The 13,450-nt window shown below is 38.5% G+C and overlaps 1 protein-coding gene across 2 annotated transcripts in view; it reads left to right on the top strand.

Annotated features, from left to right (window-relative positions):
* Window positions 1–13,450, top strand: part of LOC140188243 (death-inducer obliterator 1-like) — a 105,397-nt gene that overhangs the window by 79,260 nt on the left and 12,687 nt on the right. For both annotated transcript variants that reach the window (XM_072244347.1, XM_072244339.1), the window contains 4 exons: window positions 1,704–2,217; window positions 5,010–5,163; window positions 6,476–6,565; window positions 9,580–9,775. In XM_072244347.1, coding sequence (XP_072100448.1) covers window positions 1,704–2,217; window positions 5,010–5,163; window positions 6,476–6,565; window positions 9,580–9,775 — 954 coding nt within the window. The remainder of the gene's footprint in view (window positions 1–1,703; window positions 2,218–5,009; window positions 5,164–6,475; window positions 6,566–9,579; window positions 9,776–13,450) is intronic.

Here is a 13,450-nt window from a genome sequence, read left to right as displayed (position 1 = left end):
TTTACAACACCATACCTGCCAATCTGCAACTGTGCTGCAAGTTTATCCACCTTATTCCATATACTGTGTGTATTCGGATACAGCACCTTCTGTCTTGTATTCACCCTATTCGATTTTGTCACATCACGATCAACGTTGTGATTCCTAACCCTGCGGTCTTATCAATATCTGCCTTGACAACTTCACTACTAACTGTTCTGGCACTCTGGTTCCCATCCCCCTGCACCTCTAGTTTAAAGCCCACCGTGCAGCATTAATAAACCTTCCCACTAGGATATTAGACCCCCTCCAGTTTAGGTGCGAACATCCCTTCTGTACAGGTCCCACCTTCCCTGAAAGAGAGCTCATTGATCCAAAAATCTAATGCCCTCTCTTCTATACCAACTGCTTAGCCATGTATTGAATCTTCTAGTTCTGGCCTCACTAGCACATGATACGGGTAGCAATCCTGAGATCACAGCCCTGGAGGCCCTGCCCTTTAACTTAGCACCTAACTCCCTGAACTCCCTATGCAGAACCTTGTGGCTCATCCTACTCGTATCATTGGTACCTACGTTTGTACATGGACCACGACTTCTGGCTGTCCCACTTAAGAATGCTGAGGACTTGATCCGAGATATCCCAGAACTTGGCACCCAGAAGGCAACATTAATCACATCCAGGAATCTTGTTCTCACCACAGAACCTCTTGTCTTCTCCCCTAACTAACGAATCCCCTATCATCAAAGAGTGCCTCTTCTCCCCCCTTCCCTTCTGAGTCACTGAGGCAGTCTCAGTGCCAGAGACCTAACTACGGTGACTTTCCTCTGTTAATGGCACTCTTACCTCATAATTTAGTATAAAATTTATGCATCAGGAGCATTAGAGAATATCTTTTTTAAGTTGATCACATCTGGGTTTTTAAAAAAAAGTACTAGTGAATTTCAGATTTCCAGTTCCAGAGGGGAGAACTCCACAATTCCAGAAGGGATAACTTCACTCACCAAAACTGAACTGTTCCCAGTACCTTCATCTCATGTTCACGATATTTATTGCTTATTTGTTTATTTTGTTTCTTGGTATTCACTGCAAATGCTCACAAGAAAATGAGTCTCAGGGTTGCATATGGTGACGTATATGTACTTTGATGAAGTTACTTTGAACTTCGTCTCCCTGCTCTCACCCAGTAACGTAAGGCTTCCCAATTCAGGAATATATCTGATCATCATTCCAGGCAATGTAGTTACTTCACAGCTAGCTAAAAAAACTTATTCAAGCACCAATACCACTCTGATAGGTGCTTAACATACTTTCTCTTGCTGTATATCTACAATATTTTTGTTAATTGAGTTGTAAACTAATGAGTAAATCTGTTTAATAGCTTTTAGACTCGGATCAGTACTGTAGATGTAATTTATAAAGCCATGATAAGAGTATTGTCTGGAATGGTGGTGATTAAATTCAGATAGCAACTTAAGGGAACTTGACAAGACTTATGAGGCAGTAAATATAAATGTGGTGAGACGTGCAGCAGCTCCTTTAGCACTAAGTAGTTAATGAAAAATTGGGACTATTTTGCTTGGGCATAGTGAACGAGAGAACAATGAAGTGGGTGTGACTTCAGATGACATATTCCAGGGATACTACATATATTGTAGAAAAACTGAGCATGTACTTAAAGTCCAAGGATTTAGTTATCTCACATGTCAATTTCCACACTTTAGGTAAAGTTCAAGTTTCAGATGATGACCCAGTGCCTAAGAAGCCAAAAGTGGTAGCCAGAAAACCAGAACCGAAACCAAAACCGAGATCCAATGTGAGGTATCAGCAAGAACAAGACCAAGGAACCGTGACTGCTTCTCCAAATGAGCAGCTCATTTCAGCCCAAGAAATGACCCCACTTTCCAATGTATCAGAAACCTCACCGACTACCAATGTAGTTACTACGCAGCCAGCACCGACATCCATCAGCGGTTCCTTCACTTCACCACTTATTGACTCAACTAGAGCTGCTGAGAACAACACACCATCCATTGTTAAAGCATCCAGCCTTAATGTTCCTAGTGTCCCAAAGACTCTGTTGTCTTCATCTTCAATTTCTGAGTCAGTGAAAGCTTCTGCTGTTAAAAAAGAGGATGAGGATCTACCAAAATCTATTTTGTTACCTGCAGTTCCAAAATCTATACTCTCAAAGCCATCAGCAAAAACTGAGCAAAGTTACTCAATATCAACAGGAAGGTGTGTAAAGAGAAGACTGATCTATTAATCCAGATATAGCTGTCATAGTAATATGGCATTATTACATACAATATGTATGGTGCGTGGCCAAGTGGTTAAGGTGTTCGTCTAGTGATCTGAAGGTCGCTAGTTCGAGCCTTGGCTGAGGCACCATGTTGTGTCCTTGAGCAAGGCACTTAACCACACATTGCTCTGCAACGACACCAGTGCCAAGCTGTATGGGTCCTAATGCTCTTCCCTTAGGCAACATCGGTGGCGTGGAGAGGGGAGACTTGCAGACTTGCAACTGCCGGTCTTCCATACAAACTTGCCCAGGCCTGCCCCCTGGAAACCTTCCAAGGTGCAAATCCATGGTCTCACGAGACTTAATGGATGCCTATACATACAATATAATTTCATATAGGTGTGAGGATATCTTTCAATTCAGAAGCCAGGTGGTTGATGATGCATCCATTTGTCACTGAGTTAACATCACTATTTACATCTCACTGATGTCTTTGGGCAACGTGTTCTTTAAACATAAATAGGGAGGATATTAGAGGTAGTTTTTTTTTTACACAGAGTGTAGAACACACTGCCAAGGGTGGTGGTAGAGGCAGATACATTATGGACATTTAAGAAACTTTTAGGCACATGAATGATAGAAAAATGAAGGGCTATGTGGGAGGGAACGGTTGGATTGATCTTAGAATATGTTAAAAGGTTGGCACAACATTGTGGGCTAAAAGGCTTGTACTGTGCTGTGTTTCAATTGATTGCCAAACATCCAATAGATATAACAATTGAGATTTAAAGTAAATTTTAGAGGTCTGATATAGGCTTTACACATCTATCTAAGCTAATTCTCTGTTCTAATCGTTTGCTTCTTTCTCCCATACGGTACTTAAATTCTCCCCTTTGTATACAAAAAGCTATACATTCAAAACCAAAGGTTTAGATTTTGGGAGATGTGAGGTGATACACTGTAGCAAGTCAAATAAGGATAGGACGCATACAATAAATGGCAGGACACTAATAGATGTTGTTGAACCTTGGAGATCAAGTCCATAGTTCCTTGAAAGTGACAACATAAATGGGTAGAATCATGAAGATGGCATTCTTTCATGGGTTAGGGATATAGTATAACGGTTGGAATATACAGAACACTGGTTAGACTGCATTTGGAGTATAGTGTGGTGACCAGAACTACACACAATAGGATTGGTGTGGTTGCACACTTTTAGGTAAAGTTCCAGTCTTGGACGACAAGCTCATATCTAAGAAGCCAAAGGTAAAAGCCAGAAATATCAGAACCAAAACCAGAGGTCAGTGTGACACCAGCAGAAACAAGACCAAGTCACAGGGAGTATAACAACAGCATACAAAAAACATTTGAGTGAGTACATGGATATGAAATGTTCAGAGGGTATAAGCCAAATGTAGGTAAATGGGACTAGTTGGTGAGCACCATGGTTGGGCATGTGCAAATTACAATCACTGTTTAAGAGACATTTAAATAGGCAAAACACAGAAGCATATAGACCTAATGTGGGCAAAATAATCACTATGGAGGTGGGCTGAAAAGCCCAATTCTCTTTGCTCTGACTCTGACAATTAATCTGTTCTGGGTTCTGGCCAGTTGCACTACAAACTGCCTCGTGATTCTTTAGCAGAGATTGATAGGTTCTTGATTTGTCAGGCTGTCAAAGTTTACGGAGAGAAGGCAGGAGAATGGGGTCAAGAAGGTTAATAAATCAGCCATTATGGAATGGTGGCATAATGGTCTTAAAGTCTCATGATTGTTTCTTGATGGCATTCCACTTTCATAGCATTGACACCCAGCAGGAGAGGAATAGAATTTTCTGTTTCCTGAATCGCCTTACAGGAAGGCTCCATCAAACATGGAGGAGCTGGAGAAAGTCTATGAATTACCTCTCCACGTAATCCATTCTGCAATTTATGGCTTAGTAACACAGTCCTGCACATCTTAACTTGCTGCTGGCTAAACATGTTATATTCATAACTTTCACAGCTGTGCTTAAGATGAGGCATAAAGAGAATAAGGGCAATAAACAAAAGGTAAAGTGGCTTTAAATGTTTTTAAGCAGCTTTTTGATCAGCTAGAGGGTGAATGTTTACCTGGAATAGATGGGAACACACAGTTTGTGTCAAAATTGTTCAACCACTGAATGGTGGCTACAGCTCAAGGGGCCATGTTCTGCCTCCAGTTGATATACAGTAACTTGGGATGATGTTTTAGTGGCTCTTTTATGAATTGGCACTGGCTAAATTTACAGATTCTACAAAGAGGGTGAATTTTCTTCAGAATTAAGCAGATAAGTGGCAGGTTAAATTCTTCAAATGGGGGCAGATATTCAGAAAGCACAGTTACTAAATTGGAAATAAAACTATAATCACAAGAAAACACATTCAGTCATTGTGGAAAATCAAACGGACCTGGGATCCTGATTGGCAATGAAGTCTGGTTGTCATTCTTATTCTGTGAGAATAAGTGAAGAGAGCCAGAATAGAGGGTTAATGTTTTGCTGTACATGTACATACATGTAAAATGTGTTCATGTGCAAGAATGGCAGTGGTTTTATGGTAGTAATGACCAGAGCAACAAAGAGGATAAGATGACTGGATTTGAGTCATTACTTAAACAAAAATTGAGATGAAAATTGCTGGTCATGTGATTTCAGAGGGCCAGAGACACAGACGTGATGTTTTGCCCACTTCCCCTATTGATTGAAAACAGGTGTAAAATACAAGGAGGGATCTCTGAATTTTCTGACTGACTTTTCTACTAATAGGGGTTCAGAGTCAAAGACTCAAGTGGAATTGGATACTTCATTGTTTCTGTCTCACCTGGATACAATTTGGAAAGGATTCATCAATATGCATGGTGTGGCAAAGTTTGTTACTAAAGCCTACCCAGTCTCTGGATCTATTGACTACCTTGTAGAGGTAAGAAAGTCTTTGCCCCACCATTCCTGTTGCATTTGTGTGTAATAGTTGGCCTTCAGTCCATGCACATGAAGTTGCAATTGTAATAATTCTTAAGCTTATTGCAGCACTGCACCCTGAAAAATCAAAATGTTTAGATGTTTCGGTAAGGAATATTTGAATATATTTTAATCTGTAAATAAGCTGATTTTTACCTGATTTGTGGGCATTGGAAAGTTGAAAGGGCTTTTCTAGTATTCTCATAGAAACAGTCCTGAAATTGGAATTTGAAACCTGAATTTCACTCTAAAAGCATCATAACAGAGTTGATATTTGGAGTGTCTCAGTTCTGTTTAGGATACAAGGTAATCAGCCAAGGGATGATAGTACAGTTCTTACATGAAATTAAATATTTGTAAGCTATTTCTATTGTTATTTTGTCCTCTAATTTTACAAACATTGGTATTTTCAAGAGCACTTAGTGTAGTAATATATGATTATTTGAAATTTAATTTGAATTGGAATTGTTAAGCTTTTCTACATTTTTGTCTGAAGTAGACTTAATTTTCAAAATATCTGACAAATCTTTTAACTAAGACCTGTTCATTATAAAAATACTTAAGATGCAGTGAAGAAAGGGACATGGTTACTGTAAGTTTAAAAAAGAATAATTGAAACTAGTGACTGCCATCTTGACTTGTTGCTTTTCTGCACTTCCAAACTGATTAACATAATTCTGACACAGTTGATACATTCTTCCATTTCATTGACATCATTGTCATATATCTCCTCTTACATCTCCACTTGCTGTAATTACCAATTTTTAAGAATTTTCTCAGTTTTATTTACTATTGAAAGTGGAAGTTTGTGTAGTAAATAAGAATTGGGATAGTGATAATAGTTCCAAACATCAGGGGATTTAACACCAAGAGCAGCTAGATGAAATGGCTCCATGAGTTCACTGCCAGGGCACTTTAAAACAAAATATCCCCTGATATACCTCACTTTGGGGTTGATTTCTTTACCTGTAGAGTTTGCCTTGCACAGGGGCATTTAGTCGAAAAGGGTTTAGGTCACAGTATAAACCAATGGCAAATTGGTATTCAGTAAAATGCCCATGTGAAAAGATGAAGGAATCCAAAGCAATACCTCTAGCTCTTCTGATGCAAAGGACAATTTGTCAATAACTTTATCAACTGATAAGTTGTTTGTCAATGTGATGAAACTCAGCATTTTTTTGGAGCAAGTTTAGATTTTGTTATTACTGATAACAAAATCGGTGCCGCAGAGAGTAATTTGCTTTTATGATTTAACAATCTTTCTGTTTTGTTAGGATTTGCCTGATACAATTCACATCGGCGGCCGGATTTCACCCCATACAGTTTGGGATTATGTAGGAAAACTAAAGTCATCACTCTCCAAGGTATTCCACTGTTTATTCTTCATGATTAGAAAATTGTGTTCTAAAATTCTGTACGTCACTTTATATTTATGCAGTGATTTATAATTTTTGAATCCCATTTGCTTTACAGATAGGTTTTTCCTGAAATATAAGAATCTCATTTTTCAGTGCAAGTAACGGTTATTCAGAATTTTCAGCTCTTGAAAAAGCATCCATTGAACAATGTTGGCTCATTCCCTTCTGAGAGACATGAGCCAACAGCGCATGATTGGTTCAGCATGCTGGCTTTAGAAAGTTGATGCACAGCTGAGTCAATGTGGAAGCTCTGCTGTCATTGTTGAGGGGAGGGAGAAGTGGTGATGGTGCCATAAATCAAATTCAGAGTCAGAATTAGGTTTAATATCACTGACATTTGTTGTGAAATTTGCTGTTTTGCAGTGGCAGTACATTGCAATGTATTAAAAAAAACTAAATTACAATAAGAAATTAAATAATTAGTACGAAAAGAGAGCCAAAAAATTAGTGAGGTCATGCACCAGGATTCATTGTCTATTCCGAAATCTGGTGGTGATGGGAAAGAAGCTGTTTCTGAAATGCTGAGTGTGTTCTTCAGGCTGCAGCAACAAATTTGCTAAATAATCTGTTAACAGACAACTGGATGAGCCTGATGGATAGCTACCTGTTGGCACAGTGTACATAAACCACCTACAGATTTCTAAATATGTATTACAATAAACTCTTCCAACTTTTTGCAGCCAAAATATTTTCCCTTGTAGCACTGTTATTTGTAATATAGTTATTACAAAACACTATACTAGAATTAAATGTAAATATTTACTAAATGTTTATTTGATCCCAAAAATTGTATTACAATAACAACTTGTATTTTAATTATATCTTTAACCTAAAGTGGAAAAAACATCTCAGAGCTCTTCAGAGGATTGTCAGTAAACAAAACTTTGCCGAAGGATATAAGGAGATAATATGACCAGCAGCTTTTGTTAGTTAGGTGTAAAGAAGAGGTTTATGGTGTGAAGGAACTCAGCAGGTCAGGTGACATCTATGGAGAGGAGAGGTTTAAGGAAGGAGGGCCTAGGCAATGGTTAATCTTGGGGATGATCACAAAGTCAGAAATATGGGATGCATACATGTAAGGAGGAGGAGGAGAAAGATTAAGCCATGCTGAGATTTGGAATCACTAATGAAATGCTTAAGTAGAGGCAGTGCTCAATTGTAAGCTGATACACTGCACGTGGGTAACAGATCAACAAAATTTTTTGCAAGTTGGGATGGGAAGCAGATTCCAGTCCTACCTCGGGTTTATGGAAGGTAAAGTTGGCAAAGTGTTGGTCAGGTTAGCAAAGTCTGAAGATAGTGGCATACATAAGGTTTTGACAGTAGCTGAACTAAAGCCATGATGGTTAATGTAATTCTGAGCCTCCTGTGTTTGATGTACATAGAACAGATCCTTCAATTCACGATGTTGTGCCGACCTTTTAACCTATTCTAAAATCAATCTAACCTTTCCGTCCTATATAACCTTCTATTTTTCCTTTCATCCATGTGCCTATCTGAGAGCCTCTTAGATGCCTTTATCTCCACCCCTGGCAGTGCGTTGTAGTTAAAACATCATTGTCTATCAATTTTGGAAGATTTGTTTGTGAGTGGTATCACATAATTCTAGTGAAAATCATCTTAAGTCATTTAAAAGATAAATGGACTTATTCAATAATCATTTACAGATGAGTTAAACTGAGAAAATTACAGACCAGTTTCATTAGATTATTTAAAATTCTGGTTAAGGGGTCTTGTATTCTTTGCTTTTTGGGATGTTGGATAGGATTAGTCAAACACTTAAATTTAAAGCTACTCAAAGCATTTTACAGAAGCACCTCATATCTTGGTACCTTCATTGCCTCTTCTGTCTATTAATGTTCAGTTAAGTTTCAGCTTGTTGTGAGAAACTATCTAGAAACAAGTCAGCAATCCTGGCTGATCTGAACCTGGGTGTAAGAGCCCAAATGAAGCTAACCTTACGAATTTGATTTTTATTTGAATATTACTTAAGAGTGCAAGATCTGCCACTCTGGCTGTAATGCATCTGCATTGATACTTGGAAGGTTACGAATTCTATGAGCCTACAGCTATGAAGTATTCAGAGATACCCATTCAAGGGAAATATGTTGTTGGACCTCACCTGATGTGGTACAGCTCACTTCCAGATTATACTTTCTTCTTCAATTTCTCAATTCCTCAATATTGTTCATGGCCCTCCAAGGGTGGAAAAACTGAGTCCTTGCATCATCTGATCAGCATGTGACTCCAGATCCATAGCAGTGTGGTTAAACCATAAACCACAGTGGCATAAGAAGCTGCATAATTCAAGGGGTGTTTGGAAATTGGCAATTCCATTGGTCTTAATTGCAAGGAAATGTACAATTAAGGACCAATAATAGAAGTGAAACCTATCAAATCTTGAAGGGCCGACATAGAATGGACAAGGAGAGGATGTTTCCAATGGTGGGCGAGTCTAGGTCCAAATGGCACAGCCTCAGAATACAAGGGTGTGTTCCTTTATAACAGATGTCAGAGGGTGGTGAATCCGTGGAATTCATTGCCACATACAACTGTGGAGGCCAAGTCTTTGGGTATATTTAAAGCAGTTCTTGATTAGCAAGAGTGTCAAAGGTTATGGGGAGAAGGCAGGAGAATGGGGTTAAGAGGGAAAATAAATCAGCCATAATCGAATAACAGAGCAAACTTGGGCTGAATGTAATTCTGCTCCTATGTCTTATGTCCTAAATGTCTGGTGAGGAGCACTTCAAGTAAGTAATAAATGTGAGGTGTAGATCAGCTATTGATTAATAGAGAGTGGGCAAGATGGGGAATAGGCTGGAGAGAGGTTCCTGTGTATTCTATGAACAAGTATTGAGATATAGTACATTTGGAGGTGATATTGGGGTGGGTAGGAACGTTTATAGTGTGGCTTGTGTTGAGTGATTTCTGCTTTTGTTTTCCTCCCATGGCAAATGCAGGAAGTCTGCCTGATTCGTTTTCACCCAGCCACTGAAGAAGAGGAGGTCACCTACATCTCGTTGTATTCCTACTTCAACAGTCGGGGCCGCTTTGGCGTGGTGGCGAATAACGCCAGGCACATCAAGGACCTCTATCTAATACCGCTTGCTGCTGCTGACCCGATTCCCTCCAAATTATTACCTTTTGAGGGCCCAGGTAAGAGCAGATTATTTAGAAACACGGTTAGCAAAATGCCAGTAGAACAGCAGCTTGCTAAGAAGCTGCTGACTTTGCAATTGCATTAGTATTTTACTGAATCACAACAGGACCCAAGCGATGACATCTCCTTTTGAGACATCAGTTTCCTGTTTGAACAGTTCTCCCTGGCCGTGTTGTCTGTGGGAGTTCACTCTACTCACAAATCTTGCCATTCTACAATCTGGGAACTCGTCATAATTATCATTCTCTTTTCACCATCTTTGGGAAGCCAGGCTGATTGAGTTGTAAACAGTGGGGGTGACATGCAGAAATTATGTGGCCACTATGCTTCTCTTGCCGTTCTACACCAACATTCCACAATATTGCAGTGTTGAGGACTTCGCCACACACTTCACACCATTAAATATGTATAGTGTTCAGTCCAAACACATTGAGCAAAATCTGTAAATTATGTACTTGAGTAATTCTGGGGTTACAAACAACAGAGCAACATACTCACTATTTAATATCAAGTGACTTTCCGGTCATTAAAATCCATTATGAAAAGATGATTACTTAATTTTATCAGGTTATATGTCATTTTGGTAAAATCTGATTGCAGTTGGATTTGTTGAGTGTTTGGTGTATTACATAAGCATGCTTACAGCATCCAGACACTAGAGGAGAAACTTGATCTTACTTAACAAATAGATTAAGCACTCTTCACTTCAAGGTTTCTTTTTGCCTTGTACTAAAATACCGGCGAGCTTAAAGACTAAAAAGGTAAGTCCATTCAGTTTGAAATGACCATCACTTGCATGGCATACAATACTCGAGATGGAGGTGAGTATTTAAATACAAATTTGCTCTGTATTTCAGGGTTATCCTACTATACATCATTCATACAAAGAAGCCAGTTCTTTTGCTGGCATGCTGTCATATTACAGCTTTTTGCTTCTTTCTGTTCGTAGGGTTTGGAGCAAATTATGCATTTTTTATGCCATTATTCTTTAGACTACGATTTGAATATTAGTTACCTGGTCAATGCAGTGCTGCATTCAAGGAACCAGACTCAAATATAGCAGACTTTCTAGCACATTGAGGCAATGGAATTTGGGGGTGGGAATTTTAGTCAGAATCCCATCAACATACATAGTCAGCAAACATTTTTAACTCTGTTTCATAAATTAAACTATGTTCCCAAGTTTTTCTGAGGAGATTTTCAAGATACATGTTACCTTGGTAATGCCACAGACAGAAATTAACTCGGGGTTTTTTTTTATATAAAGAGATGTGGAGTACTCAACTAACTTGTGGAGCATTCTGTGCACATTTAGAATTTGGCTTTTAGTTTCTCTACTGAAACACATTCTTAAATTGGGTGGTTTCCAATATCTTCACACTTGTGTATTTTGTATACAAACTGCTTTTTTTGTTTTCAATATTGTAACTTTGTTTTTAACATAACTATTATAAATAAAGTTATTTCCGGAACATTGCATTTGGGATTCGTGTGAATTATAAATGTCTGGCAATGGATGAGGTTCAGCGCCTGGAATCATGATGCCAATCAACGGAGTTTTAACTCTGGATCCCCTACCGTGTTTGAAGTTCAGCACCTTGTAAGGGATTGTGTTTAGGATTCAACATCAAACATATAGATAGGATTTGGATGTAGTCAGCAGCAACATGTCTCTTCTTCAGCCTTCATGTCTGGGAAGACATTTTGATACTTATAGTGTTGATGGTAAATTAACTCCCTGCTGACTATGTATTGGCCGTGGTAGCTTCAATGTCGGTAGGTACCAACTACCACCTGTATTTAACACCAGAGTAGTTTGCTCCTGACTTACTATTTTTTTTACTGTTTATGAGCGTAAATATTAGGAAGTTCCATTACTTCACACCTGCGTGTTTATAATATACAATAATGATACATTGACAATGTATCATTTTATTTAAAATCTTCCAGCATGACTGACACGTGGTTTTCTTATGTAACTGTTAATCGGTGATTAACAGAATGCTGTTAGTTTTGCGCCTTGTTAACTTACCTTTGTGCTGCACTCTGCTCGTGTGTCTACATCTTTCACTCCAATTCAGAAATGTCAACAGCTTATTTATTTGAGGCAATTGATCAAGTTGACTTTAACTCTGGATTATGACAAAAAAACTAGACATTGTGCTGCCATTTACAGTTATGTAGTGATCAATCCTACTCACTTCAGTCATAGCTGGGATTAGATTTATTCTTGGTGAACTAAGAGCACAAAAGTACTTTGGGAAAGAAAACGGTCTCTAGATCCTTCTAATGCATTCCTTTTTGCAGAATCAGCTCTACTTTTTTTTATTTTTACATTAAATGCACCCAGTAGTCTTGGGAGTCCATTTATCATCTCTGTGACAAATAGCAATCCCTGACAATTTACTTTGGTTTGTTGTGTGCTAAAGGTAGTATACTTTTACTCGTTTATTTTGGAAATCTGGGTGAATTTGTCTATGTATTGTTGCCCTGGGAGTCAGCAGTGTAGAGTAACCAGAAGCACATTTAGCAAGCTCCTTCACTTAAATCAGTTGGGTTTAGAGTGCCAGCTAAATGAAGCGTCACAGTATGTGATAGTAGGTTGTCACCTGAAATATAAATCAAGTGTCAAAAACTCCTGGAATATTGTTCCTGCATAAAATGGTTATTATTTCTGATAATCTTCAGAGTGCCAAAGTGTCAGAATCCCAAAATATCACATCCATAGCTGTTTCATACTATTAATGCTATGTGAGAATTATCAGTAAATTTCAGAGGTTAATCCCTAAGGTAGTCCATTGCAAAGATTTTGAGTAGTGTTTTAATTTATATCCTATTTCTAAATTGAGGAATGTCCCATATCGAAAATTTGGAATGTGTGATTTCAGCCATAGTGTATGAACTTTGCCTCTTTTCTATGCGGATCCCAACCTTCATTGGGCATTGACTCAACAAATGCACATTTTGTTTTGTGTCAACACGCGAGAGAGATACAGCAGGTTGCCAACATGGTGGCATGAAGGCATCCACAAAGATTGATCTTCCATGAAGAACAGAGACAGTGATGAGCACTTGGAATCCTGAAAATGTATGACTGCGCCGCTGAGCTTGTGGAAACACAGAAATTTAACCATTTTAGGGAAATTTTCCTTTCAGGTGCACCATCACTCCCATCATCCGTTACCTTCCCAGGGTCTAATATGCAATGATTATCTTTTATTTTTAGCAGCAATATAATTTGGCTGTAAGTGTACCAATATCTTAGTCAGATTCTTGAAACTTCCCAAACAAATCAGCAACAGTAAAACCATGATTAAAATGTTTTTTCCTTACCACCCCCTACTTCAGCACTCCCATTTTTTTGGTCCATACAACAGTACTTAAAGTTGTTGTCTATTTCTATTTCTATTTGTAGATTAAAGCATTACAACTGCATTTGTGCTACTGTCACAGAGAGTATTATATTTCACACTGGGTTAGAGCTGTAAATAGGACTATGACTTATGCCAGCAATAATCAGGAACCCATATTAAGGCTTTTGTTTCTAACATGGCGTAGTGCTAGAATTATATTAACTTCTACAATGAAATAACATTGTAGAGTTCCATGGCACAGAAACAGGCCCTTCGGCCCATTGAGACCATGTTGACTATCATAAAATTATTTTATTG

The sequence above is a fragment of the Mobula birostris genome, chromosome 2, assembly GCF_030028105.1.
Source record: "Mobula birostris isolate sMobBir1 chromosome 2, sMobBir1.hap1, whole genome shotgun sequence".
NCBI lineage: Eukaryota > Metazoa > Chordata > Chondrichthyes > Myliobatiformes > Myliobatidae > Mobula > Mobula birostris.
The sequence above is the reverse complement of the archived record's forward strand: the minus strand, read 5'-3'. Positions and strand labels throughout refer to the sequence as shown.